The 15,255-nt window shown below is 63.1% G+C and overlaps 1 protein-coding gene across 1 annotated transcript; it reads right to left on the bottom strand.

Annotated features, from left to right (window-relative positions):
- Positions 1-668: 668 nt before the first annotated feature.
- GPR20 (G protein-coupled receptor 20) lies at positions 669-14,861 on the bottom strand. The gene is made up of 2 exons (XM_037023168.2): positions 14,759-14,861; positions 669-3,780 (listed from the first exon to the last, which is right to left on the bottom strand). Exon 2 carries the CDS (start codon positions 3,753-3,755, stop codon positions 2,712-2,714), a length of 1,044 nt encoding a protein of 347 aa, XP_036879063.2. The 5' UTR covers positions 3,756-3,780; positions 14,759-14,861; the 3' UTR covers positions 669-2,711.
- Positions 14,862-15,255: the final 394 nt, after the last annotated feature.

Below are 15,255 nucleotides of genomic sequence, written 5' to 3'. Positions count from 1 at the left end.
AGCCCGGCCAGCTGCCGCCCCCTCCCACCCGCCCTGTGCTTCCCTGGGCAGAGGGCAGAGACCGGGCTGTGTGAGGCAGGAACCAGGTGCTCAGATCTGAGCCCCTTCGGGGTGCCCGCAACCTCAGTTTCCCCATCTGTGAAATGGGGGCAACAGTGCTGACCCCCCAGGCTGATGGGGAGGTTCAGGGAACCGGACTGCACAGCGGCACTTCGTGAGCCACAGGTAGCACCATGTTCCCAGAGAGAGGGGGTCTGCCCCTCACTCATCTTCTCTGTCTCCCCCCAGATCAACCTTTGGTGCTATGCCAGGGTGCTGGGGGTGTTCTGGCTGCCCTGCCCACCTCCACGCCCTCGCCCTGGGCCGGTGGCCCTGGGACCAGAACGGGGCAAGGACCCTCATCCTGCTGCTTGGGGTCCATCCTCTCCGCAGGTCCACCACCTGCACCCCCAGCCCCTGCTCGCAGGGGGTTCCCTCCAGGCCCCCAAAGCTGCCCCCAGCGGCGGTGGTGGAACTACAGGCCCGCTGTCACGCCTCTTCCTGCAGAGCCCTGCCTGCCCACAGGACAGGAGTGGAGTGGAGGGGGGACACGTAGACCCCCACCTGGCTCGGCGCCCGAGTGACCCCTGCCTGCCAGCCAGGGCGCTGAGTCCAGGGCATGAAGGGAATAAGCAGGTTTAATTCAGGATGAGGACTTCTCGTTAAGGAGACTGTTTACATCAGATATAAATACACATGCCAACGTCACTGGGGCTTTAAAAAGTCCGGGAGGGGAGGCTGTGGGGAGGGGGATACAGGCCCTTCACACACTGGCTCCTGCAGGACCAGGGACAGGCTGACCCAGGAGGACAGAGTCGGGGGGAGCTGGCCTCAGGAGGGGGGGGCCAGTGTCACGTGGGGTGAGTCCCTGCCCCGGTCCCAGCCCTCCAGCTGCAGGGAGAGGAGAGAGAGGGGTGAAGAATGGGGATCCCAAGGCCCACCTAGCAAGGGCTCTCCAGGGCGAGGCCCGCCCCCATTCCCCACCTGGTTGGCCACCCCTCAGGCTGGGGTCGTGGGAGGCCCCCTGGCCCAGTCTCCCCACCCCCAAGTGTTGAGCAGTCCCTGGAGAAGTCAGGTTGGATGGTGGGATTTCAGATGTGGGGACGAGGAGATGGGCCTTGGGCACCTGCCTGGGTTTGGGCCCCAGTTCTACCCTTGGGCTCTTCCCCCCAAGAGCAGGGTGGAGTAATGAGGTGAGGGGTGTGACGCAGGGCTGGGGGAGCTGGGACCCAGCAGGTGCCAGCCAGTTCTTCCCCAGGCCTGTACTGGCTCACCTGCCCTAAAGACCCCCCCCTGGCAGAGGAAGGGATTGCTCCGGACAGGTGACAACTCCCCGCCCCAGCACAACATTCAGCTAGTGTCAGCCACACACTCTGTGTGAATCAGAGTGGGAACTAGGAGTGGACCTTAGGACTGCTAACCCCCGAGGACAGCCTGCAGGTGACACTGGGCTGGGACACACGCCTGACGCTGACCCTCCCTCTTCCATCTGGTGCCGGTCCACAGGCCCAGGAGGGACAAGGCCCTGCCCTGACAGCCACTGGCGCCGCTCCTCTGGGCCAGCCTCGCTCGCCTCGCCGTGTGGTTCCCCACTCCCGGCTCCTTCCTTTCCCCAGAGCCAGGCCCCTCCTCTGCCCCAGGCAGCTCAGGGTCTCTGGCAGGACTTCCTCTGTGAACCGGGGGCTGGAGAAGCTCCAGCCCTGAGCCTGGCACTCAGTCAGGGCTGGGATGGTGCTGGAGGCCATCCTGGTGACCAAGCCCACTGCTTCTCTGGCATCCAGGCCCAGGAAGCAGCCCTGGGCGGGGGTCCCAGTTACCCCCAAACCCAGCAAGCCTTGGGCTACCCTGGGCCATGGGCCAACATCCCGCACCCCAGCAGCCCCACGGAGTCCTGGCCCCTGGGCTGCAGTAGGAGTTGGCAAAGACAGTACTGGCCTTGTAGTACCCAGGCATTCACTCTATGACCCTGGCCCAGAGCTTCTCTCCCCACAGTGCCTCCCACCCTCATATAACAGACTAGAAAGGGCTCGTGGGAGCTTGGATGAAGACATGTGCCCCTTGGGTCTGCAGGGATCCCACAGAGGCACGAGCCCCTTGGGCCTGCAGGGGTCCCACAGAGGTATGAGCCTCTCGGGCCTGCAGGGGTCCCACAGAGGCATGCGTCCCCCAGGCCTGCTCCCACAGTGTCTGTGTCCCTGCTTCCTTGCGTTGGAGGGGGTGCTGGAGGGGAGTGAGGGGGAGGGCAGAGGAGGGGACCTCCTTAGGTTGTCTTTTAAACTTTCTTTGCCAGTAAAAAATTCATCCCTGTTCCTCAGGAAGCCCTTTGGTGGACAGAAAGGCCTGGGGTGGGGGGTGGGGAGCACCTCCTGGCTGCCTCTCTGAGTGTCCAGCAGCCACAGTCTACACCCTAGGGATGGCAGACACTCAGCATCCAGCCCACCCACCCAGCCTGGAGCTCACGGCCGACACTGCGAATCAGCCCGAGTTCAGCGGCCTGAGAGTCCTTCCCCATGGAGCGCGCCGGGCAGCCAGCACCAGTTGATCAGTGGGAACCTGATTTGCCATAGGGGCAAAGCAGATGTCTATGCTGTCCTCGACCTGGCATGCCTAGCCCATTCCTGACCTTTGACCCCTTTGCAGGGTCCTGCTGACTGAGCCTCAGGCCCTTTAGCCTAGGCCTGCGTGAGGGCGCGAGGGCCAGTGCAGAGGCCGCGCGGGAGGCCCGAGCCCTTGGAGCTTTTGTGCACGCAGGCCGCACTGCCGCCTGGCTCCTGCTCTGCCGCGTGCCGCTGGAAGAGGCCGCGGACGGTGGCTTGGAAGCTGCTGGTGACAAAGCAGTAGACGATGGGGTCCATGCAGCTGTTGAGGCTGCTGAGGGTCACGGCCACGTGGTAGACCACGAGACTGGTGCGGCGAGGCACTTTGGGCCACAGCGCCACAGCCACTTGGCGGGCGTGGAAGGGCGTGAAGCAGATGAGGAAGATGACGAGCACAGTGAGCAGCAGCTGCATGGCCCGCACGCGGCGCTGGCGGCCCTGGCTCAGCAGGCCGGGTCGCGACAGTGCGCACACAATGCGGCCCGTGAACACGCTGATGACCAGCAGGGGCAGCAGGAACTCCAGGATGGTCAGCGCGAAGACGCGGCAGCAGGGCCCACTGCCTGCCGTCAGCACGGACAGGGTCACGGCACCGGCGGCCAGCCACACGCAGGCGCACACGGCCCTGGCGCAGGCGGGCTGGCGCCAGCGGCGGGACCCGTCAGGCCGCACGATGGCCAGGTAGCGGTCCACGCAGATGCAGGTGAGGAAGAGGATGGAGCAGTGCATGTTGAGGAAGTAGCCGAAGACGGGTGGGAAGGCACATGGCAGGCAGCCCTGCGTGCCATAGAAGACAGCGAAGCGCATGGGCAGGGACAGGCCCACCAGCAGGTCGGTCACCACCAGGTTGATGGTGTAGATGACCGACGGTGTCTTGGCCTGGGTGCGGCAGCAGAAGACATACAGTGCCAGCCCGTTGAGCACCAGGCCTACCAGGAAGATGACGCCATGCACCGCCATCAGCGCCAGCCACAGGCCTGGGAAGGTGGCGTGCAGCTCCTCGTCCATGTGGGCAAACAGGTGGAACAGGGGCATCTCTGGCATGCTCATGTTGGCCACCTCTGCTGTGGCATTGGGGGCTGTCGCGGCCGAGGGCCCTGCGGGGGGCTCAGAGGGCATGGCAGTGGCCAGCACGGCCCCAGGCCTGGAAGGAAGGTCGACAGGTTACCCCAGGCTTACAGGAGCCCTGCCTGGAGGCTGGTCTGGCTGGGCTCCCTGCTCACGGAGAGCCCCAGCGCTCCTTCCCGGCTGAGCCCTGAACCACCTGCTCTCCCTACACCCTCTGGGCCTGGCACTTGTCAGTGTGGAGTTTCTTTTTGCAGGAGGCTAAAGCTCAGAGCCTGTTCCCCGCAGTAGCAGAGCCAAAACCCCTTGCCATGAAGGAACTCTCTTGCCAGGACTGAGGGGAAGACAAAGGCGATGAGCTGCGGGTACAGGTTAAGAGGAGGGGCCAAGCACCTGGTGTTTGAGGCTGGGCTGCGATCCTGGCACCTCCCTGACTGACTATGCAGCTTTGAGAATGGCTTGCCCTCTCTGTGCCTCCTGTCCTAACTGACATGTTTGGGGTGGTGGAGCTGCTCCTAGAATTAACTGAGTGCAGCAGCGCCCAGTGCGTGGCTGTGCCGGGTAAACACAGTTCTGCTCAGAGCCTGGCCCATGGTCCCCCCACCCCGCTGCCCCCATGCCCACGATTCAGGGCTGTTGTCTTCTAGGCCACTCATCTGTCCTCGCCTCCTTGACACTGGCACCAGGTCAATGCCCTAGGCTGGGGTCCTCACAAGGGTCCTTGCCTAATGGGCCTGGGTTGGGGCCCGCTGAGAACCAGCTCCCAGGCACCCCAATTCTCACCCAGCCCTGGAGGCCTGTGATTCCTGATGCCTGGGGCCAGGTCCCAGCAGCGGGTGTGAGTTAAATAAACACTGTGCCCCTGCCTTGCCCCAGACCCTGCCTGTGAGGTGGGTGGGGCATTCTGGGGCTGCCCTCTGTTTACGTTCCTGTGCAGCTGTTTAACATGCGAGATTTATCCCTTTATTTATAAATGAAGGGTTGACAGTCCCCCACTCCCACCCCAGATGGGGCTGATGCTCCAAATAAGGACATTTCTGGCATTTTCATGAGAAAGGAGAAGGCTTTGGGGAGAGGCAGGGAGGAGGGGCGGCACGTGGGACTTTCCAGGCATGGTGTGCCCTCCCCCACCTGCAAGGAGAAGGGAAGACCTCTCCCACTTCTTGATGGCCAGGGGAAGTGAGGCATCCCTGACAGCAGGCTGGACACTGCCCACTCCCCCTGGGTGGCTCCACAGCCTTGGGCAACAGACTCCCCCTGGCAGTTTCCGCCCTGTGAACCCAGGACACTGAATCCTGCTGGCTGAGGGACTGGGGGCACCGAATGCTCTGCCTGGCAGCAGGGTGGGCACAGCAGAGGTGGGCGCTGGCTGAGGCCTGGAGGGAGGCTCTGCAGAGCCGGCAGCCACCTCTATTCTGGCCTCAGAGAGGCCAGCAGCTGCCTGAGATCACCCAGCTGCGCCTCTGCCTCTGGGACCTGGCCCTGGGAATCTGCTGAACATTAAAGCTGTTGGGAGGTCACATGCCGGGCAGGCCTCTGTTTGCTGGTCACCCTGCTGCACGCAGGCCCAGGTCCCAGCTCGTGGTGTCCTCTGCACTGGGCTGCTCTCTGCTCATTACCATTACCGACCTAACAGCAGGGGACAGTGTGCTGGTGTCCGGGAAGTGGGTGGGAGGGGTGGGGGGGCGCCAGCCGGGAGGGACATCTGGGGCAGGAAGAGGCCTGTGGGCACCAGGGGGCAGCGAAGGGAAGCGTGGGGCTGCAGCCTCAGCCTGGGAGCCCAGCACCTCAGGCTGTGGGCCTCGTCCCCTGGGGAGTGGGGGGCCCCAGCAGGCTCCCCAAGAAGGACAGGGTGGCCTCTTAGCATGTCCCTCTTCTATGAAAAGCCTGGAGGAGTGCTGAGAGCTGGTGCCTGGGGCGCGCGGCAAGGGGCTTTTTGGATTCCTTGCACATACTACTCAGTTTTCTAATGTGTCTGCACTAGGTCTGCATTAATGCTGTGATCAGAGATGAATAATAAACATCACAGAACATTTCCTCTGGGAGATGGGCCCAGGATGACGCCGGCCCAGGGATCCTGCCCTCCCAGGCGACTCCCCAGGGCCAGCCTCGCGTGCTGGCCAGCAACTCGCTCAAGGTGCTGGGGGCTCTGGGCCAGGGCTGCAGGGCCTGGGTCCTCCATAGCTCAGGAACGGGCAATATTCTCAGGACCCTGCAGAGGCCAGACAGGTGAGGAAAGGGGAGACGCCTGCAAAGTACACTGGTCACACATAGAGACGTGACCCCAGTTCCATCACGACTTCAATCCCTGTCATACTCTGACCCTGACCCTGGTCACAGGCTGACCCTGAGCCTGGTCCACACTGACCCTGACCCTGGTCACATGCTGACCCTGAGCCTGGTCACCCACTGAGCTCTGGTCCTGGCCACAGCCTCGGCCTCACTCCTGGCTTTCTACACCCACCGCTTTCTCTTTTCTCTGCCGAGTGGGACTGTCTCTGTCTATTTAGGACCTCTACCAGCACCCCAGTGCCCCCACCCCAGCACACCCCGTTGCCCTGCCTCACAGTGGCTAACACGCTGAGTTAATCATTCAGTAGCCACCCTGTGGGCACCCACTTGCTTTGCTCCGAGGAACTCAGATGGCAGGGCTCCAGCTTGTGCTTAGCCCATGCAGCCGGGCCTTCTGGGCAGCTGAGCTGCTGGGGGCTGCCGATCAGGCTGCAGGTTGCAGGTGGCCCTGCCTCTCTGGGTGGGTGTGTCTGGGCTGAGCACCCCCTCCCTCCGGGTGCCTCCCCCACACGACCTCAGGAAGCACTTTCCTTCTGGGGCCTCAGTTTCCCAAGGTTGCCACTGCCTCTGCTCTGCTGCTCCTCAGCACTCCGCGGGGATGGCTTCCCTCCCCAGCCCCCGAGCCTGCTTTGCTCAGGCGCGTGCCCCTCCGGGGGGCCGCTGACATCTCCACAGGGAGCCCCCACCCACCTTCCATGCTCTCAGCACCCAGGGCTCCTGCCCGCCTCTAGTCTCGCTCTCTCTCCTCCCACCCCCCATGCCTCGGACCCCACACCCCACCTGCTGGCCAGCGCGGGGCCTGTCCATGCTCCCGTGGGACGATGGAGCTCAGGGCAGTGTGGGGATGCCACAGCTGGTGCTGGCCAGGCCAGTGGGCGTGGTGGGGCATCTGAGTAATAACGTAACCAGAGGAGGTGCGGCCTTCGCGTCCGCCTCCATCCACTATGTCACTCTGGGCTTGTTGATTGACCTTTCTGGGCCCCAGTCTCCCTGCCGGCAGTGCCGTGTCAGCAGAACCTTCTTCCTGCTGCTCCCGAAGGATTCATGGTGCCTGCTCCTGGGAAGGGCTGGTGCCGTGGGACTGTGCCCGCTCAGCCTCCTGGCCTATGGGCCTCTGCCATTCACACCGGAAATAACTGAGGCCCTGGGACGGACAGGCCAGACTCAAACCCGGGTCTGCCTAGGGCAAGCCCACAGCCAGGCCCTTGGCCATGAGGGAGGGCAGGGCACCCAGGCAAGTGGCCCCCTCTGCCGATACGCGCATGGCAGGCACCCACTCCCCACGTGCCTCCCTCCCTGCTTGGCCACTAAATATAGCCTGGAATGCGGGGAAAGGAGAGAAAGTCCTGCCGTTCTGCAGGGCCAGCCTGGCCCCAGGCCTACCCGCCAGGTCTGAGCGGGAGGCACAGACCAGCCCTCAGATGGGCCCCAGGCAGTGAGGAGGCCGAGTCCCAGACAGCGGGTCCCAGCCCCACTCTGCCGCTCCCTCCCCCGGGACCGTGGCCAGGTCAGGGAGCCTTGCTCTCCTCATCTGCTAAGTGGGGTCACTAGTCCCTTCCACAGCCTGAGGGGCAAAGCATGGCCCTGCCCTAGAGCCAGTCTGAGGCTCTGGTCCCTCCGCCTTCCTGGCAGGTTCCTCGGCCAGCTGGCTGAAGCCCAGTGGGCAGGGGCAATGTCCTCGTAGTGCCCGGCACAATGCTGGGCTGGGCTGGAACCTGGACACTGTGCCAGGGCAACTGTTCCGGGCTGGGAAGCTTTGCCTTGCCCAGCAGCCAGGTACCGCCCACTGTCTCAGCCTGCTGCACCTGCCCATAGCAGGCACTTCCCCAGGCAGGACGCCCAGGATGCAGGCTCCCCGGGGGTTTGGGCCAGGGGGCAGATGCAGGCAGGCAGGGGGATGCGTGTAGCCAGCGAGAGTCCTAGCTCCAGCCTGCACTGCCTCAGCCAAAGCTGGGCTCCCTCTCCGAACAGACCATGTGACGTTAAAGCCTCATTTGTCCTGACGCATCCTCAGGAGGTGGCACTGGAAGGGTCTGGAGAGGGTTTTGGTGGGTGGGGGTGGGAGAGGGGGCAAGTATGAACAAAGGTTCGAGTTAGAAAGAGGGGGACCCCTTGGGAGTATGGCAGCAGGCGTGGGCATGAGCCAGGCCTTGCAGAACAACCTCTGTGCAGTCCCAGCCCCAAGGATGGGCCCTGGGCCTCGGTGGGATGAACAGCTGGGGTGAGGCTGTGTAGGAGGGAGGGGACAGGACCAGGGCCGAGCACCCGCAGACCCCCAGCCCCTCTCCCGCACTGGTTCCTCGCTCTGCGGCCTCTTGGCCCATGTCTCTCCTCCTCTCCTTCCCTGTCCACCTGTCAGAGGAAGGAAGGCCCGGAAAATCCTGCCCAGGCCCGCCCAGGCCCCAGTCCCCCCATCTACACATGGGCACTTCCAGCTCTGAGGTGCTTCAGAGCTTGAGCAAGCCTGGGCCTTTGAACCCCTTCACTGCTGGGCACCACTGCCCATGTCTCTGGACTTTCAGGCATGACCCTTCAACACTATTCTAGAGGGCCCTCCGGGGAGCTAGGGGCCTGGCCGGGGCTCCTGAGGCCAGGGGGAGGCTTCGCGGACCTCCAGGCCCAACAGTCCGCCTCCTGCCGCCCTTTGTGAGATAAACTTCTTCAGTGCTTGGCCCTGCTCAGCCCCTTGGCCCAGGGCTTGGCCCCTGCCACGCTGAGTCCACGCTCCCTTGGGGGTGGTGACAAGCTGCCTAGGCTGCGCTGGTTGGTGACTGGTCCACCCGGCTCCCCACCACCAGCCCCGAGACTTCCACCGGCAGCTCTCTCGTCCCTGGAGGTGCAGAGCCAGTCGCACCTGAGGTTCAAGCTGCTGATGGCCGGATTCTCCTCGAAGAAGCCTGCTAGGAGGGAGGCAGGGCCAAATGAGGAGAGATCGAGTCCTGAGGGGGTTTTCTCAAGCTCCTGGGTCCAACCCTGCTTGAAGCCAGATGTTTTGGAACTTGTCAGTTACAGGAAGCCATGAGCTCGCTCTTCAGCTTAAGTCACTTTGAGCTGAGTTTCTGTCACTTGTGACTAAAATTATCCTGACTATGCACTGGTAGCCACTTGCCTGCTCTCTTCAGTTCAGATGCCTCTTCCTTCAGAGAGCCCTCCCTGATTGCCTCAAGTAGATTTGCTGCTGCTTCTGGGCTCTCATAGCGCCCATGGCTCTGTCTTTGCTGGGCCACTTGTCTGGCTTCCCCACCAGCCTGTGAATTGCTGGAGAGGAGAGGCCTGTACAGGCAGTCAGTAAATGTCAAGTGAGTGAAAGGACATGAGAGTTTAGCTTACACTTCTCTGAGAATGGGGAGCTCACTACTCATTAGGTTAGCCTGCCACATTATGAAACTGCTCCAAGGCAAGAGACACTTTCTCTATTGTGGCCCACAGTGACTCCCTCTGACCCTGGCCTGTGGCCCCTGGCCTCTTCGTGGCCAGCTCTCTCTATCTCCACCTCCTCCCCACAGGGGTCCTGCGGTGAGAGGGAAGTGGGGAGAGACATCTGGGTGCCTCCTATCATAGGGGAGTGGGGATGACCCATATATTATGGATGAGGACGCTGCACACCAGACAGGGAGCTCCGGCAGCCAGCCTGAGGCATCCAGCAGGGCCTTGGAGCCTGTCCCTGGCTGAGCCGGCCCTGAACTCATGCTCTCCCCCTCAGAGAGCGCTCACCGGGTATTCCCACGGGGCCTCAGTCCTCACAGAGCCCACCTAGGTTGTGCCTTCCTCGGCCCCGCAGTGTCCACAGCCCAGGCCTTCCTCTTTCAGGTGAGGAGACTAGGGCCCAGGCCTGACTCCCTGCTACCACCTACCCACCACGCCCCTGAGGTTCCCTTAGGGGACCCAAGCACTGGGGACCCTGGCCTTGCCCTGCAGGGTCTCTTGGGTGGGGCACATGGACCCCCTAGTGGAATTCTGGGCACGATAATGGGGGAAGCACAGGAAGGTGGCATCAGAGAAGGCTTCTTGGAGGAGGAGTGGACTCAGCTGGTGCGGAAGCCTGGTGAGCAGCCAGGTCTGCAGATCAGGGAGACGTGGAAGCCGAGGCCAGGCGCTGCCTCACAGAGCCTTGAACACTGCGAGGAGCCTGGCTGGACCCAGCTCACTGGGAGGCAGCCTTCTGGCCAGAGGTGGCCCTGTAGGCTTCCCTCCAGGCTCCTGCACACTCACGGCCCTGCCCAGCCTCTGGGTGAGAGTCGTGACCCTGCAGGGGTCCTCTCTGAGCCCCCACCTCTTCTCCTGTGAAGTGGGCATGGCTGTATTATGCTGCCGTGGACCTTAGCTGACCCAGAGCTCCTGGTGCAGGTACACCGAGGTTGGGGTGGGGGTGGGGTGGGGCAGGTGCCCTCTGTCTGCTGCCCCCTGTTGCACAGTGAGGGTGGTGGGTAGACCCGGAGCCCCGCACATCACAGGCCTGGCAGGGCTTCGCTGAGACCCTCTGCGGAGGCACGGCGGGTCGAGGTGAAGCTCTTTAACCCCACCCCCAGGCATCTGATCACAACCAGCTTTCAGAGGTGGGGTCCTCCCTGGGAGAGGCTTGAGGCCCCAGGGGTGCGACCTCTGATGACATTCACGCACCCTGACCACTGAGCGTGTGCGCAGCCGCTCCTTCCGCTGGACTCTTCCCCGCTCTCTCTCTCCACCTTCCCTGCATCACCCCTGCCCATGTTCAGGTCCTCCTCCTGGCCTCCCCTCCCCGGGAGGCTTCATCAGACATGAGTGCCCTGGGGGTGGCGCTGGTGGGGTGCGCGGAGCCCCTGTCTGTCCCTCCAGCACCAGAGCGGCTCCATCTTTCTTGCTGGCTGGATGAACCCCTGAGCAGGGCCCCACCAAGGCCTCCAGGCGTTCTTCTCACCTGGCGTTCAATGCCCGCCAACCTGGCCTGGCCTCACCGTAGGCTACTCAGGGCCCTGCAGTGGGCTTCTGCCCCTGGCTCCACTCACTGCCCACCAGTCCTCCTAGCTGGGCAGGGTTGACACCCCCTCTAGGAAGCCCACCCAGTCACCCTGACCATCAAGGCCCTGCTTGCTCTGTCTCCCTTCCCCTGACCCCATCTACAGTGTTTAGTTGGAGTCTTGATGACTCTGTTCCCTCACCTGTGATGCTGGGAATCATATTTGTTGAATGAATGAATGAATGAATAGTAAGTGAATGAATGAAATCTAGCAGAGTGGCTGGAGGTGTGGGGTGGACTAAGTGAGAAGCATCTACAGATGCCCCACAAAGTGCAGAATAACAGAGCCAGATGCTCCTGGCCCCCCACCTGAATGGAGGCCCTGCCTGGGCCAGGCTGCCCACTGACGGGGAGATGCCTGGGTAATCCAAGGTGATCCGTGCAGGGGGAAGGAGCTCTGAAGTCATTGGACACTGTCCCCTCCTGGGGCACCCTCTCCACCCAGCCTTATGTCCACACTAATGATGGGAGCTGTGTCCACACCCCACCCCCACCCGCTCACAGCAGTGTGGGTCCTGCTACACAAGGCCAAGTCCTCTGAGGCTTAGGATGCCAGTACCTGTCATGCTGACCTCCCCTTCCCAGCAGGTGTGGGTGTGTGCTGACACCTCACTGGCTTCTCTCAGAACCACCCCATCATCCCTGCGTGCTCTCTCCCAGCTGCCTGACTGCCCCAGGGATGCCAGTCCTATAGCCTGGCTGCCACAAATGGGACCAGGGCAGCCAGGGCTTGGCCTCAGCCCCAGGACAACAGGTGGTTGCCTGGAGTTTGGTCAGGATCCCACACGCTGCCTGCAGCTGCTGCATCAGGAGCTGGGAGGGGCGGGCGGGGAGGACAGGCCCAGCTTGCCCCCAAGGAAGGAGCGCAGAGTATCTGCTGCAGGCCAAGCATCCACCGGATGCTTCATATCCGCACAGCCGTTCCAAGTTTTACAGAAGAGGAAGCTGAGGCCCAGAGAGGTGAGCGGCGCGGGCCGGGTCACACAGCATGAAACTGGTATTGCTGGGGATCAGCCCTAGGTCCATCCAGGGTGGGGTGGGCACGTGGGGACTCGGAGTTAGTGTCCGAGGGGATTCTGGGGGCACAGAGGACCTGCACATGCCCGCCCATGCTCCTGATGTGTGGTCCTCATGGCCTTCCAAGGCCAACATAGCCATTATTGGGGGAACCATCTGCCTGTTTATTTTTATGATTATTCTTGGTTTCATGGCCTCTGCTTTAGAACATCGCCTGCTGTTTTTGGCTGGTCTGAGCCTCTGCTCATTCCACCCAGGGATAGCTGGGCCCTCACTGAGATCCCCAAGAGGTTCCAGACTGGCCCTGGGTCCCCTGGCAGGTACTAAGTGGTGCCAGATGGAACCTAGGGCCCCAAGCAGGCCAGAGCTTCCTCCACCAGCTCAGGGAGAGGGTCACGCAGGGACACTGGTTGAACACTGCTGAGAAGGACACCTGGGCACCTTAATGCCAACTCTGCCTCCCGTTACACCGCCTGAGAGCCTTGCTGGGCCCCGGGCCCTGGTGGAAATGCAGGTTCTCCTGGAGGCCCTGCAAGTGCTCGCCCAACCCTCCTGCTACCCGCCTTCCCTCAAGCCACCCTCTCCAGGGGCGCCTGGGGCCAGGGTTTGGCTCTGCGCCTGTCTGGCCTCGGCCTGCAGACGCTGTCCCCTCTGCCTGCCATACTGCCTCGGCCTGGGTCACCTGCCGGTGGCCCCTTGTACCTGCAGGCCCCACCCACACGGTCCTCCCTGGGGGGCCCCTCCCTGGGGGTCCCCTCCCTGGGGGACAGCTGTAATCCCAGTTTACGGGCCGTCTTTGAGACGACCCCTCCCAGGGTCTCACTGACTCCTCCTAAGACACCCCCAAGTCAACGTTGCTGGCCCCATTTTGCCTGTGAGGTAACTGAGGCCTAGGGAGGTTGAGTGGTTTGTCTGGGTCATCAGGTGGGAATGAAGGAGCTGGGATTTGAACTCTGCACCATGGACCCTCTGCCTGCACCACGCCCCTGAAGGTTTGCACCAGTCTGCTGTGCAGAGAAGGAACCAGAGGCCTAGGGAATGGCAGCTGCCCCAGGACACACAGCCCCGTGGCGAGGGCAGGGGAGTAGTTGGGACCCAGTGCTTTGGGGCGTGAGACCCGGCCTTGAACCCTGGTGCTGAGGGCACAGAGAGTCCCAGGCAGATGCAGCTCACATTCCAGGGCTCACAGCTGGGGCAAGGTGTGGGGAGTGGCTCTGGCTGGTCACCGGCAGGAGGGTATGGGGGAGCCATGTTTCAAACAGCGGTAGCACAGCAAATGCAAAGGCCTGGGGTAGGGGCTGCGCGAGGCCTGTGGGCCAGCCTGGGTGTGGGACAGCTTTGGCTTATTTCCAGGGCGAGCCCCAGGGTAGGGCCAGGCTCTGCCGGGGGTGCTCTTCAGGTCCCACTGCCACCTCCTTGGAGAGGCTCCTGAGGGCCCAGTGGCCCGAACCCCTTTAGCCTCTCTGTCTTACTTTATCTTCTTTGCAGATCCCCCCTCCCTGACAGCTTCATATTTATTCGCTTTCCTGTTCCTTGTTTCTCCTGTACTCAACGGGCAGTGCCAGGAGGGCCAGGGTCCGGGCTGGTCCTGCAGGCAGCAGTTGGTTGAACAAGTGAATGACGTTTAGAGACTTCGGCTTCTTTGAGCCTTAGTCTCCTCCATGTGGGCGTGCCGGGACCCACCTCATCGGACAAAATGCAACCAGCCTGCGGTGTCCTGCAGGTGCTCAGAAAACCTCCGCACACACCCCAGGGCTGCAGGAGCAGCAGGGGCTCAGAGAGTGGCAGTGACTTGCCCACAGCCACACAGCCAGGGAGCCTCCGGAGGGGAGGTGGTGCCCTGAGTGACCCTCTGGCTGGGAGTGACCGAATGTTGGCAGAGAGATGGGGGACAGTGGGCAGGTCCAGCCTCCTGCCCGAGGGTTGTGTGCCGCCGCCATCCTCTCCATCCCATCCATTCCCAGTCCTGCCCGAGGCCGCACAGCTGCTCCTTGTCGGCCGGCTCAGCACTCTGGCTACAGGCCAGTTCCCACCCCGCCTGCCCCTCTCGGGACCCTATTCCTGCTGTCTTCTCACAGGGCAGTGACTGCCAGTGAGGGCCAGATGGGGGCAGTGCCAGCCCCGAGGTCCACACTGGGGGTTGGGTGGGCCAGCAGCCCTAGGCCTCAGTTTCCGTGGCCCTAAGAGGATGGGCGGGCGAGGGGCCAGGGCTGGGGCCTCGGGCCTGAGCTGTGGAACCCCACAGGCGGCGTGCCCCCTCAGAGCCCATCTCTGCCTGTCTGCGGATGGTGGTGGCTGAGGTCCCAGAGCTTGTCGAACGTCTCTAGGGTCCCCAAACCCTTTCCCTGGCCTGGCCTCCGGCGCCATCCTGGTGCCTTGACAGGCAGGGAAACAGAGGCTTAGCTTTGAGCTTTCCAGCAGATGCTCAGTGGGAGTCCAATGAGTGAATGAATGAATGAATGAATGAAGTGCAATACAGGGGGAATGGAAGCCCACAGCACAGTGGGGCTGGGGCCAGGAGGGGTGCCACACAGCACCTGGGAGTCTGCCTACCCCAGCCTGGCCGGCTCTCCCCTGCCTTGGGCTCGGCTTTCCCATCTGTACAATGGCCCCTGCAGGGCTCTGGGCTCCTCTGCCCTGTTGGGGCAGCTTCTCGGTTCCTCTCCTGCTTTCCCGTCTGCCCGGCTAGGGAGCAAGGACACCCCACACTGACCAGCTCTGGGAGGCCCAGCACAGCCCTCAGGGGACTCACCGCGCTTCGCCTGCTCCCCGGGGCTGGAGACGAGGCGCCGCTGGAGCCTGGGAGGCCTCCCGCTGCAGCTCTGCCTTACTCCGTCCGCTGCCTGGACCGCGCCTGGGCCCTGACGTCAGGCCGGCACTAGGGGCTCCTTTTGGGCAAAGGCAGGGGGAGGAGGGGTGGGGGCGGGGCGGACTCCTTCCGCCGCCCCTGCTATTCCCCAAGGAGCCTGATTCCAGGGCCCTGGGGGAGGGAGCCTAGGGCAGCAGCGCCCACAGCCCCGGCCAGACAGAGGGGGAAACTGAGGCACAGAGGGGCGGGGCCAAAGCTGTGCCACCCAGGTGGGGAGGGAGGATGGCCCCAGCACTGGCTCTCTGCACCCACTGGTGCCTGGGCAGGGGAGGCTGCTGGGACCCAGAGGGCAGAGCTGACAGTGGTGTGCTGTCAGCACACAAAGGTCCGGTTTTCTGCCTGGGAGGGACAAACGCATCCCACGGCCCTGCCCCGTGTGG

The sequence above is a fragment of the Manis javanica genome, chromosome 2 (assembly GCF_040802235.1).
Source record: "Manis javanica isolate MJ-LG chromosome 2, MJ_LKY, whole genome shotgun sequence".
In the NCBI taxonomy this organism is placed as follows: Eukaryota; Metazoa; Chordata; class Mammalia; order Pholidota; family Manidae; genus Manis; species Manis javanica.
Note: the sequence above shows the minus strand (reverse complement) of the source record. Positions and strands in the feature narration are given on the sequence as shown.

Coding starts and splice junctions, on each gene's coding strand:
- GPR20 (XM_037023168.2), bottom strand. CDS start 3,755: ATGCCCTCTGAGCCCCCCGCAGGGCCCTCGGCCGCGACAGCCCCCAAT.